The 12,738-nt window shown below is 38.7% G+C and overlaps 1 protein-coding gene across 1 annotated transcript in view; it reads right to left on the reverse strand.

The window, feature by feature from the left end:
- The window catches only part of CCDC148 (coiled-coil domain containing 148), a 324,753-nt gene that overhangs the window by 168,863 nt on the left and 143,152 nt on the right, over nt 1–12,738 (reverse strand). Inside the window, exon 8 of the mRNA XM_055120683.1 lies at nt 4,574–4,712. Coding sequence (XP_054976658.1) covers nt 4,574–4,712 — 139 coding nt within the window. The remainder of the gene's footprint in view (nt 1–4,573; nt 4,713–12,738) is intronic.

The following is a 12,738-nucleotide window of genomic DNA, read 5'->3' on the forward strand; positions in this document are numbered from 1 at the left end:
AGAACTTATTGATATTATTCAATCCTAAATGTGTAAGCAGAGTTTTCCTTTACGTGTAGAGTACTCATATAATAAAATAACAACACAAAGTAGGCAAAAATATATGTGAAAAAATAAGAATAGAAAATTCTCATATGGAGGCATGTGCAAACTTCAGCCCAGTGCACCTTTACGTCGTGCCCTCCAGCAGCCTCAGGAGCCTGCATGCACAACTCGCAACCCATGACCAGGCTCCTGTGCAGCTGTTTGTAGTTCTAGGTAGGGATGGAGGGAAGACCAGTAAAAGAACAAAAAGAACAGAGATTGTGAATGTGTTGGAATTAAATGGTGTCCTGGAAACTCGAAAATTGCCACCATGTCTCCGGCCAGACTCCATCATCTTGAGACTGAGTTCATTGAGAAATTAAACTGCCACAAATTTTAGGTATGCAGGTCTTTGTTACTGAAATCACCAGGATTCTTAAAGGTTTGCACGAGCTATCTTCCCCACCTATCTGTACTTCCAGAAACCCCAGCACTAACACCCATGAACCACCTCTGGTGCCATCATGTAAGCTCATCTACTGGCTCTGCTCCAGAGATTTGTTAATAAATCTCAAAAGAGATCAACCAGTCACCAAACTATTTGGACATCCACTTATAGCTGAGACATCCGGAGCACACCAGAGCAGGGCAGGTCAGCCCAGTGCCCTTACAAATAGAACTTCGGCTGCCAATCACTTCACACTCCAATATCGCCACCAGGCCTCTGGCCAGACTCCATAACCTTGGGACCAAGTTCACTGAGAAATTATCCTGCCAAAAAATCAGGTTATTGGTTCAAGAAGTAAAACCTCTGGACACTGAGTGCTGAAAGTAGGCAAAGGGACAAACATGATAAGCTTTTTTAGCACCTGTATTGCAAACCATGATGCACAAAAGGAAAGAGAAAGAAAGAGAGCAAGAGAAAGAAGAAAAATGCTGGCCATGGCGGCAGGCTAGAAGAGGGTGGCTTGGGGGGAGGGGAATGGAAGGGAAACCAGAGACATTGATCACTGGTGGTGGGAAATGTACACTGGTGAAAGAATGGGTATTGGAACATTGTATGACTGAAACCCAATAGTGTGCAACTTTGTAACTACGTAATTTAAGGTGATTCAGAAAAGGAAAAAAAAAGAGGAAAGGGAAGGGAAGGGAAGGGAAGGGAAGGGAAGGGAAGGGAAGGGAAGGGAAGGGAAGGGAAGGGAAGGGAAGGGAAGGGAAGGGAAGGGAAGGGAAGGGAAGGGAAGGGAAGGGAAGGGAAGGGAAGGGAAATTCACGTATGGAGAACTAGAAATGACTACAATAATAAAACATGGCTAAGTAGTTAGGTATCTAGTGGGGCAGGCTATGCCCTGCCGAAATAATAATTTATGTGTACTAATCAAACAGCCAAGACTATGCTTAAGGCAAACATAAGATACTAAAATGTTTTGTAAACCTTTATCTTTTAACTTTATTCCAAAACGCACAAAAATACACTAAAACTTGTCAAACACTAAGAAACAAAAATATGCCATGAAGAAACACATACTAGCCAACTCAATGTTAGAAGTTAATGTGGAGCTGGATAGACAGTAGAGGGGTAAAGCATTTGCCTTGCCTATGGCAAACCGCAGTTCAATCCCCCAAACTGCATATGCTCTTCTAAACACTTCCAGGAGTGGTACCTGAGCACAGAGTAGCAGATAAGCACTGAGCACCCTGAGGTGTAGATCAAACAATCCCCCAACACTAAAAAGAAGTAAATGTAACATCATTATCAAGCTTATAGTACGCAAAACCAAAAATTTATAGTGAAAAAATAATAGCTGGTCACAAAAGCAAATAGAACCAACACGCATATGCATTTGTGAGGTTCTGGGTTCAATTCCCTCAAAACACACACACACACACACACACACACACATCACACACATGCAGAGAAAGAGAGAGTGAGAGAGAGAGAATTATCAGGGAACAAAAACAAAGAACTAGATAGACAGAGAAGATAGTGAGAAGGGCTGGAGCACAATGCTTTACAAGCAAGAAGTGCTATTTCACTCCTGGCACTGCATGGTAGAGCCTGAGTATCACCAGATATAGCCTAAAATGTAAGGGAAAGAACGCCCAATTAAAGAAATTCAAATAAAAATTAGAGATAATTGCCAGGTGTGTGACATCCTCCCACCCACCCTTCCCACGTCCCAGCCAGCGTCTTGAACCCACCATCCCAGCCCCCCCACCCCACCCTGGACTGCCGCCTTGGCCAGCAGCACACCATTCCCCAGCACCGCAGCCATTTTTTCTTCCAGCCCAGTCAGCATTTGGAACACAGACCGTCCCAGCCCCCAGCCAGCCCCCAGCGTCTTGAACCCAACTACATGCGGTAGGGGGTGTGGACTATTTTGAGGGGGCGTGGCCTATGCCGACATGGGCGTGGCCTCTTTTTTAGCCTGCTGCGGTTATTTTCCTAAAACCCAGCAATCTATTGTTACATCTCAGTCTTCATTACCTATATCCGTGAGTAACATCTTAACTATCCAAAAACCAGTAGGCCAATAAGCTGCTAGTCCATTCCAATTTCACCAAAATACCAATGAATATAAGCAGCTGTACATGCCCAATGTAAAAGAGCACATTCTCCGAAAGCATCACTTGAGGCCTTATGTAAGGATTAGAGGATCATCTAAGAAGAAGGATATGTTCTAGAAAGGGAAAATAAAAAGGTGACCACCATTGACCGAGCCCATCCAGAATCCTTTTTTGCAACAAGAGAAAATAGGGATAGTGATCTTGAAGGTCATTCCTACATACCACCACAACAACATGAAGAAACATCGCAAATCCCCACCACAAGGAAAGGACGATGAAAGGAGTCCAGAAGCCTCAATAGGCATTTCCCACAAACTTGAGCTCTCCAATAACAAATTCAGAGATTAAATGCTGAAGATGGTCAATGAACTCAATGTAAAGATGGAACAGATATCCATTAAATTAAAGGAGGACCTGAAAGAAACAATGGAATGTACAGCCAAGAAAATACAGGAAGAAGTGAGAGCAGAAATAAAAAAGCTACAGAAAGAAATGTCATGACTAAAGGACTCGGTAAATGAAATTAAAACTCAGTGGGTGCCCTCAACAATAGAATGGCTACAATGGAAGACAGAATCAGGGAGCTTGAACATGAGCTGCAGGAAGCCTACAGGCAACAACAAACAATGGGAAGAGACCTCAAAATAGCTCTAGGGCGAATCAGAGTCCTAAGGGATGATTTTAAGAGGAACAACATTAGAATCATCAGAGTACCAGAAGAACAGGGAAGCAACCCCAATGGAAAAACCACAGTCAAAGAAATCATTGCTGAAAAGTTCCCAGAGCTGGAAAATTCAGGCATCCAGATTCAAGGAGCCCGAAAGGTGCCAGCTAAAAAAGACCCTAACAAAAAAACTCCACAACATATCATAGTTAGAATGATAGACATCATGGATAGAGACACAATACTGCAAGCAGCAAAGTCAAAGAAGGAAATTACACATAAAGAAGCACCCCTTAGATTCAAAGCAGACATATCAGAGGAAACCCTTCAAGCCCAAAGGCAGTGGTGGGATATAGGGGAAAAAAACTCAATGAAATGAACACTTCACCTAGAATACTTTATCCAGCTAAACTCTCATTCAAACTCAACGGAACAATGCACTATTTTGTGGATAAACAATAGCTCAGGAACCTCATAGACTCAAAACCAAACCTGAAGGACTAAAGGGGCTATTGTAAGACAAGAAAAACTCCTACAAGCACAACAAACCCTTATAGAAAGATGGTAAAAAACCCTATAACAATAATCTCTCTCAATGTCAATGGTCTAAATTCACCAATTAAGAGACACAGAGTGGCAAAATTGATTCAGAGACTGAACCCAAAATTCTGCTACCTACAAGAAACACATCTGAACAGCCAGAACAAACAAAGATTCAGGGACGAGACAAGGATGCCCACTCTCTCCACTTCTGTCAATATAGAAGTACTTGCAACAGCGATTAGGCAAGAAAAAGATATTAAGGGCATTCCTGTATGAAAGGAAGAAATCAAGCTCTCAATATTTGCAGATTATATGATATTATACTTAAGGAACCCTAAAACCACTACCAAGAAACTCCTAAAAACAATAGATTTGTATAGTAAAGTTGCAGGCTACAAAATCAATACCCAAAAGTCCATTCCTTTCCTATATGCAAATAATGAGAGAGAAGAAAGTCACATGTAAAAAGCAATCCTGCTCATAATTGTGCCTCAGAAAATCAAGTACCTCAGAATCAGATTAACTAAAGAGGTAAAGAACTTGTACAAAGAAAACAACCAAACGCTACTTCAAGAAATAAAAGAGGACACAAGGAGATGGAAATATATCCCCTACTAATGGATTGGGAGAATTAACACTGTCAAAATGGCAATACTCCCTACAGCCCTTCAAGGGTATAGGAAAATTATTTTAGCAAGTCATTTACAATGTATTTAGCTTAATGGTTATTTAATGAAACATTTAATTTGCCAGTATATAAGGTCCAGCACTCACCAAATCATGCCTGGATTTGTGAGGAAAATATCTTTGCAGCATGTCCAGATATAGGGTCCTCCTGCCACAGAGATCCCCAGTATATTGATTCAAAATAGCCTGGAATATCCAGTGGTCTTCTTCACTTAATTGGAAGTTTCTGAAAGCAACAAAAATGTTGAGGAAATTATGGGCTTTGAAGCATCTCAAGATGTTAAAGTTACTACTATACAAATGTAATTCAGTCCCTATCAGGATACCCATGACATTTTTTAAAGAAATAGACAAAACACTCCTGAAATATCTATGGAACAATAAACCACCACGAATAGCTAAAGCAATCCTTGGGAAAAATAAGATGGGTGGTGTCACCTTCCCTAACTTCAAACTCTACTACAAAGCAGTAGAAATTAAAACAGCATGGTATTGGGATAAAAACAGACCTGTAGACCAATGGAACAGAATTGAATATCCTGTCTCAGACGCCCAAATATCTTTGACAAAAGAGCAAGAAATGAGAAGTGGAACAAGGAAAGCCTCTTCAACAAGTGGTGTTGGGGAAAATGGATAGCTACCTGCAAAAAAATGAACTCTGACCTCTGTCTAATGCCAGGTACAAAAGTCAGATCAAAGTGGATTATAGACCTCAATATCAGACATGAATCTGATATTGTTCGTAGAAGAAATAGAATAAAGTTTGTAGAAGAAAATGTAGGCAGAACTCTCCATGACATTGAAGCCAAAAGCATCTTTAAGGATGAAACAGAACTGACCATGCAAGTGGAAGCAAACATAAACAAATTGGACTACATCAAACAAAGAAGTTTCTGCACTTCAAAAGAAACAGTGACTAAAATACAGAAAGAGTCCACAGAATGGGAAAGAATATTTACCCAATACTCATCTGATAAGGGATTAATATCCAGGATATACAAGACACTAGTAGAATAGAAAAAAACCTCCAACCCTATAAAAAAAAATGGGGAGAAGAAATGAACAGAATTTCCTCAAAAAAGAAATACAAATGGCCAAAAGGCACAGGAAAAAAATGCTCCATATCACTAGTCATCAAGGAGATGCAAATCAAAACAACAATGAGATATCATCTCACACCACAGAGACTGGTACACATTCAAAAGAACAAAAGCAACCAATGCTGGCATGGATGTGGGCAAAAAGAGATGCTCCTTCACTATTGGTGGGAATGCCAACTGGTCCTGGCTTTCTGGAAAACAATATGGACAGTCCTTCCAAAACTAGAAATTGAGCTTCCATAGGACCCCACAATACCACTTCTGGGAATATATCCGGAGAATGCAAAAGAGCACAGTTGAAATGACATCTGTACCTATATATTCATTGCAGCTCTGTTCACAGTAGCCAAAATATGGAAACAACCCGAGTGGCCTAAAACAGATGACTGGTTAAAGAAACTTTGGTACATCTACACAATGGAATACTATGCAGCTGTTAGGAGATATGAAGTCATGAAATTTTCTTATAAATGGATAAACATGGAGAGTATCATGCTAAGTGAAATGAGTCAGAGAGGGACAGACATAGAGGGACTGCACTCATTTGTGGAGTGTAGGATGGCATCACATGAGGTTGACACCCAAGGAAGGTAGATACAAGGCCAGGGGGATTGCCCTATAGCTGGAAGCCTGCTTCATGAGCAGAGGGGAGAAGGCAGATGGAATAGAGAAAGGGTCACTAAGAAAATGATGGCTGGAGGAATCAATCGGGATGGGAGATATGTGCTGATAGTAGATAATGGACCAAACATGATGGCCTCTCAGGGTCTGTGTTGCAAGCCATAAAACCCAAAAGTAGAGAGAGAGTATGGGCAATATTGTCTGCCATAGAGGCAGGGGGAGGGTGGGAAAGGGGGGTATACCGGGGATATTGGTGGTGGGGAATGTACACTGGTGGAGAGATGGGTGTTTGATCATTGTGAGATTGTAACCCAAAATGAAAGCTTGTAAGTATCTCATGGTGATTCAATAAAATTTAAAAAAAAAAGATGTTGTAGCTACTAACAAATGATATTAATTATTTAAAATCAAGTTTAAAATGTGCATTAGCTCAATAAAATGCCTATTACATAAAAGTTTGTAAATTCTCTAAGAGGGCGTTAAACTCCTTATTTGGTATTATCATGAGCTCCAGGCATACTCTGAAGAAGTTGGACAATAGTATGTAATATTTATAAAACATTTATTTTATAATTGAAGAAATAGCTCGACAGGCTGGAGCACATGTTTGGTGTGCTGGAGGCCTGGGATCAATCCCCAGAAAAGCATGGTCTCCTGAGCAACACCAGGAGCAACTCCTAAGCACTGGGCCAGAAGTATCCACTGATCCCTGCTGGGTATGGTTTTGTAGGACTGTAACACTGTCATCGATTTGCTTGAGAGGGCACCAGTAACATCTAATAGCCCTACCTGCTGTGCTATCACTCCAGCCCTTGAAAGAAACAAAAATTGCTCTATCTTTCCTATACCAATCATTTAGAAAATATAGACCATATATTTTTGGTCTATATACTTGTTCATTGAAATAAACTTGTATTGAAAAATAAGTTGTTAGCCATAGAGATTAAATAGAAATTTTTGTTTTTCCACAAGTTTCCTCTGTCTCAATTGGAGGAAAATGCAAACATAGACTTTAAATAAACACACAAATGAAAAAGAAAACCTGAAGAAGGCATTTAAGAATGGACTTTAAAAGCACATCTAACTCTAATTTTGCTTTACCCTTCTTATCTCTTACTTTGTGTTTTGAGACTGGATATTTGGAGTGAAAAAATAGTCAATGGCATTAAATTTTAGATTTAATTTGAGACTTAAAGTTTAGATTTAACTCATTTTGCAAATAGGGTCCTTGTAAGTCATCTTCCCAGTAACATGTTCACCACACTGAATAGGCCTGATTTCAGGACAGTCTAAGGTGTGTGTTCTATATGAAGTACAGGAAAGCCCTAGGAGGCAGTGAGGTAGTATAGACACATGAGTTGCATGCAGCTGACCTTAGTTTCATCTTTCAGCAACACATAGTTCCCCAAGAACCTCTGAATGCAAGCCTTGAGACCCCTCAAGAACAACTGAGATGACCCAACTAATCCCAAATCCCTGCACCAAAGAGCCAAAGCAGTGCTGCATGCAATGCTTTAACACTGAAAAGCCCCGTCCCCACATGGCCAAGAATTGCAGGAACAATCTCTACAGTATCCTGAGTACCAATTGGGAGGACCAAGAAAGAAAGAGAAAGAAAGAGAGAGAAAGAGGGCTGGAGCAATAGCACAGCGGGTAGGGCATTTGCCTTGCACGTGGCGGACCCAGGTTCAATTCCCAGCATCTCATGTGGTTCGCTGAGCACCGCCAGGAGTAATTCCTGAGTGCAGAGTCAGGAGCAACCCCTGTACATCGCCAGGTGTTACCCAAGAAGGAAGAAAGAAAGAAAGAAAGAAAGAAAGAAAGAAAGAAAGAAAGAAAGAAAGAAAGAAAGAAAGAAAGAAAGAAAGAAAGAAAGAAAGAAAGAAAGAAAGAAAGAAAGAAAGAAAGAAAGAAGGAAAAGCTCTCTGCAGAAAGAAAATGTTGCAGCACCAGCTTAAATTCTAAACTGAATTAGTGTCTTTATTATGCTGAGTTTATTTGCATATAATTATTCCTATTTAGTAAATTGGAATAATCAAATACAGATGCAATCAGAGGGAATATTATTAGCAACAAATATATCTTTGATCCAAGATGGAGACTTGCTATTGTTTATTTCTACTAGGGTTTTCTACTTAAAAGTTAATTGTACAATTCAAAGAACTTTTTCCTAATAGGTCTTCTATGCCCTTGAAAAACTTTAACAATGTAAACAGCACAAACCACCCTTTAAACCAGTAAAACTAAATAGAATTCTACTTTCCTCATACAAAGTTACCAACATTCTGTAAAGCAATTCATTATTCTGATAAGCAGCAAAAAAGAAAAAAATCTTTTTCAAAAAAAATAATCTTTTCTAACAGCTTTAGAATAGAAATAAAAGAAAATTGGTGTGTTCTACCAGGAAGAAGCATACTCCACAGATCTTGAGTCTGACACAATCTGATAGCAAAAGAATTGGAGATGAGTTCATTCATTGAACACGTTTGAGTGGTTTAGTTCAGTCATAAGCAGTTAGTCTGTATAGACTGTCAAAGATTTTTCTGAATAAAGCAGTGCAAAAAGGAGTATTAAACCTGGGAAAGATTTGTCTGCGTGTATTTATCACTTAAAATAATCTCCAATCTTTATAAGATGATATCTCTTGTCCTTTCTTAAAGAATTCATTAAATACATTTAAATAGAGGAGCTGGTCACATAAATTCTTATTAACACATTGCAGGCAACAGAAAAGAATAAACTTAAATAATATGTCTTCATTAATGCATTGGGGGGACCCTTCGATGATCAGTGGTTACTCCTGGCTCTACATTCAGGAATTTCTCCTTGGAGTTCCCAGGGGAACATATGGGATCCTAGGGATGAAACCCAGGTGAGTGCATACAAGGCAAGGCCCTACCCACTGTACTAACTCTCCAGCACCAAATTTAGTTAATGTTTTTAAACTGTTTCTTTAACCAAAGGACATTAAAGACAGTTTTAAATGTACACCTTAAGTTGATTGATTGTGTGTGTGTGTGTGTGTTTGTGTGTGTGTGTATACATGTGTACTAGAAAGTCAGTAGAAACAGATTCTAGGTCCAAATTTTCTGTTCCTGGGTCTGGAGAGATAGTGTATGACAAAAAACAAAAACATAACCAAAACCTACAAATTTTCTGTTCTTTTCAATTGTCATTTATGTATACAATGGATATTGTTAGTGTTTCACTTTCAAAGAAAACTACAGCCCTTTTCGAATGAGATAAAGTTCATAAGATCCTTGCTTTCTTTCCTCCTCTATCTTGCTTCCCTTAAAATCCTTCTCCTGAGTGCATTATCCAACAAATCACCTGTATTCACAATTCCTGGGTTTAAGCTTTGCTTCTACAATACCCCCTAAAATTATCTACAAGTAATGTTACCCATAATCCCCCATTACCCACCCTCATAAATAGTTCCAGTTCTTTGGTAAATGGAGAAGTACTTCTAAGCTAGTTGCTTGATTATCTCTTATGCTAAATGGTGGTGCAAGATTGTGACTGTCTTCAAAGAAAAAGTGCAAACAGCAAACATTTACAGAAATGTTTGCAAATAAAAGCACACATTAAGCAGTGCACACTGCTATAAATAAGTATGGCAGCAGGAGAATTTATGGCACTCTGCATTTTTATACACTGCATGAATGTTTTAATTAGATGCCATTTTAGTGACATTAAACCACTTAAACATATGAAATGATAACATAACATTAAAACCAGATATTTCAGACCAAGTTTGCTTTGAACAATGTTCACATCCATTTCACCCTTGCTGGTTTTAGAGACTTTGCATTTCAATAATTTTTCCAGTTGCCACAATTACACAAATTATAAGTCATTTTTCTAGTATATATGGAGTAAAAATGAAAATTATGCTTAAAGAAAATGACATATCAACACCCATAGTATGATTATTTTTAGAGCATTTATAGCAGTTGCCAGAGTTGCAAGCTTAAATCTTGAGGCAGATGTTCATATCAGCAGCACTAATGGCGCAGTCATTCATCTCCATTAGAGAGTTGTTTGTGAGGGAGAAACTCCCACCACTATACATAAGTGAGCCACTGGACAGAACAAATCTAAGAGACAGATTTACACATAACAGCCTTCACATAATAACAATGTATTTACTTCCTACTTATTCTCTGAAATAAAATAAAAAATAATGTATCTGCATTTCTGAATTCAAATCTGAACATTTATCTTTCCTAATCAAATGATCATCTTTTTAATAAGCAGAAAAAATGCATATTAAATAACTGAGACTAGGGTTAGAGCTTACTTTTCTAAGTTTTTGTGTAATTTCACTACTTTTCTGGTGATTGCTATGACAGGTCTAGCTAAATTACACAGATAATTTTAAATATACTGAACACTATCAGTTTCTGAATATAAAAAGTAACCATAAGTTTAAAGAAACTTTTGTGAGTTGTAAAAATATCTTTAGATAAAAAGTAAAATCTTTGGCAGTTTTATGCAATTTATATTTATATTGACTACCCAAAAGTTCACATTTAAAACTGTTTTGTAGGGAACTGGAGGGATAGTACAGCTCGAAAGGCATTTGCTTTGCATATACCTAACCTGGGTTCTATTCCCGGCATAACATATGGTCCCCCAAGCACCACCTGAAATAATTTCTGAGTGCAGTACCAGGATTAACCCCTCAGAACTACTAGGTGTAACTCTCCAAAACTAATTTTTAAGTGCTTTGTAATTTTCATCCTTCTTAAGCATACCAAGATTTTATTTTATAGACTTACTGAATGTGCTAAGTATTAAAGAAATTTAGCTCACAAAAGAATGTGATAGCTACTTTTCAATCTCAGCCTCTTGCCTCACCCCCAAATATTTATGTCCATAGATGATTTTATCATGAATTCCTAAGAAGTGAGGTAAAAAACATAATTCCAAGAAGGTCCAAAATCTGAGAAACAAACTGGACCAAAGCCAGTTCACCTCATTCCAGGATCCCAAAATGACCTGCAACATAGTAATTTTCTTCATAGTCAATCCTATAAGGCTCTGGTTCTATGATCAGAACCAGAACAGTGCTGTGAACCACTAGTGGATTTTTTAAAATTTTTTAAATTTTATTGAATTACCATGAGATAGTTACAAGTATCAAACTACTTCAAATGGGTGGGAAGGTGGCCAGGCTATATGGCAGGCAAAGACATAAAATAGTAACAGTTACCGTAACAGCAGAAACAAGTCTATGTAACTGAAGGCTGTATGTACAAATTGTTTAAGGTCATTTTGTATTTTCTCAAAGTGAAGGCAACTTTTGAGAAAACAAACAAAAAGGTAATAAATAAGTGTCTCCTGAAGATACTGATGCAGTTACTATATAAGAGATTGGTAAATGGTCACAATGATGTTGGTCTAAAGAAAACCCCTTATCTCTTTAGACAAGTACAGGCATAGCATAGTGCTCCTCTGTAAAGAAGTGGGATTGCTGTGAACCACTAGTGGATTTTTTAAAATTTTTTAAATTTTATTGAATTACCATGAGATAGTTACAAGCTTTCATGTTTGGGTTACAATCTCACAATGATCAAACACCCATCCCTCCACCAGTGCACATTCCCCACCACCAATATCCTGGGTATACCCCCCATTTCCCACCCTCCCCCTGCCTCCATGGCAGACAATATTCCCCATACTCTCTCTCTACTTTTGGGCATTATGGCTTGCAACACAGACACTGAGAGGTCATCATGTTTGGTCCATTATCTACTTTCGGCATACATCTCCCATTCCAACTGGTTCCTCCAGCCATCATTTTCTTAGTGATCCCTTCTCTAATTCCATCTGCCTTCTCCCCTCTGCTCATGAAGCAGGCTTCCAGCTATGGGGCAATCCCCCTGGCCTTGTATATACTGTCCTTGGGAGTTAGCCTCATGTGATGTTATTTTATACTCCACAAATGAGTGCAGTCCCTCTATGCCTGTCCCTCTCTTTCTGACTCATTTCACTTAGCATGATACTCTCCGTGTTTATCATTTATAAGCAAATTTCATGACTTCATCTCTTCTAACAGCTTCATAGTATTCCATTGTGTAAATGTACCAAAGTTTCTTTAACCAGTCATCTGTTTTAGGGCATTCGGGTTGTTTCCATATTTTGGCTATTGTGAAGAGTGCTGCAATAAATATATAGGTACAGATGTCATTTCTACTGTGCTTTTTTGCATCATCTAGATATATTCCCAGAAGTGGTATTGCAGAGTCATATGGAAGCTCAATTTCTAGTTTTTGAAGGACTCTCCATATTGTTTTCCAGAAAGGCTGGACCAGTCGGCATTCTCACAAACAGTGAAGGAGTGTCCCTTTTCCCCCACATCCACACCGCATTTCCCTAATGACTAGCTAGGTGGAGCAATTTTTCATGTGCAAAAAATGAACTCTGACCTCTGTCTAATGCCAGGTACAAAAGTCAGATCAAAGTGCATTAAAGACCTCAATATCAGACATGAATCTATAAGGTTCATAGAAGAAAATGTAGGCAGAA

The sequence above is a fragment of the Sorex araneus genome, chromosome X (assembly GCF_027595985.1).
Source record: "Sorex araneus isolate mSorAra2 chromosome X, mSorAra2.pri, whole genome shotgun sequence".
Taxonomy (NCBI): domain Eukaryota; kingdom Metazoa; phylum Chordata; class Mammalia; order Eulipotyphla; family Soricidae; genus Sorex; species Sorex araneus.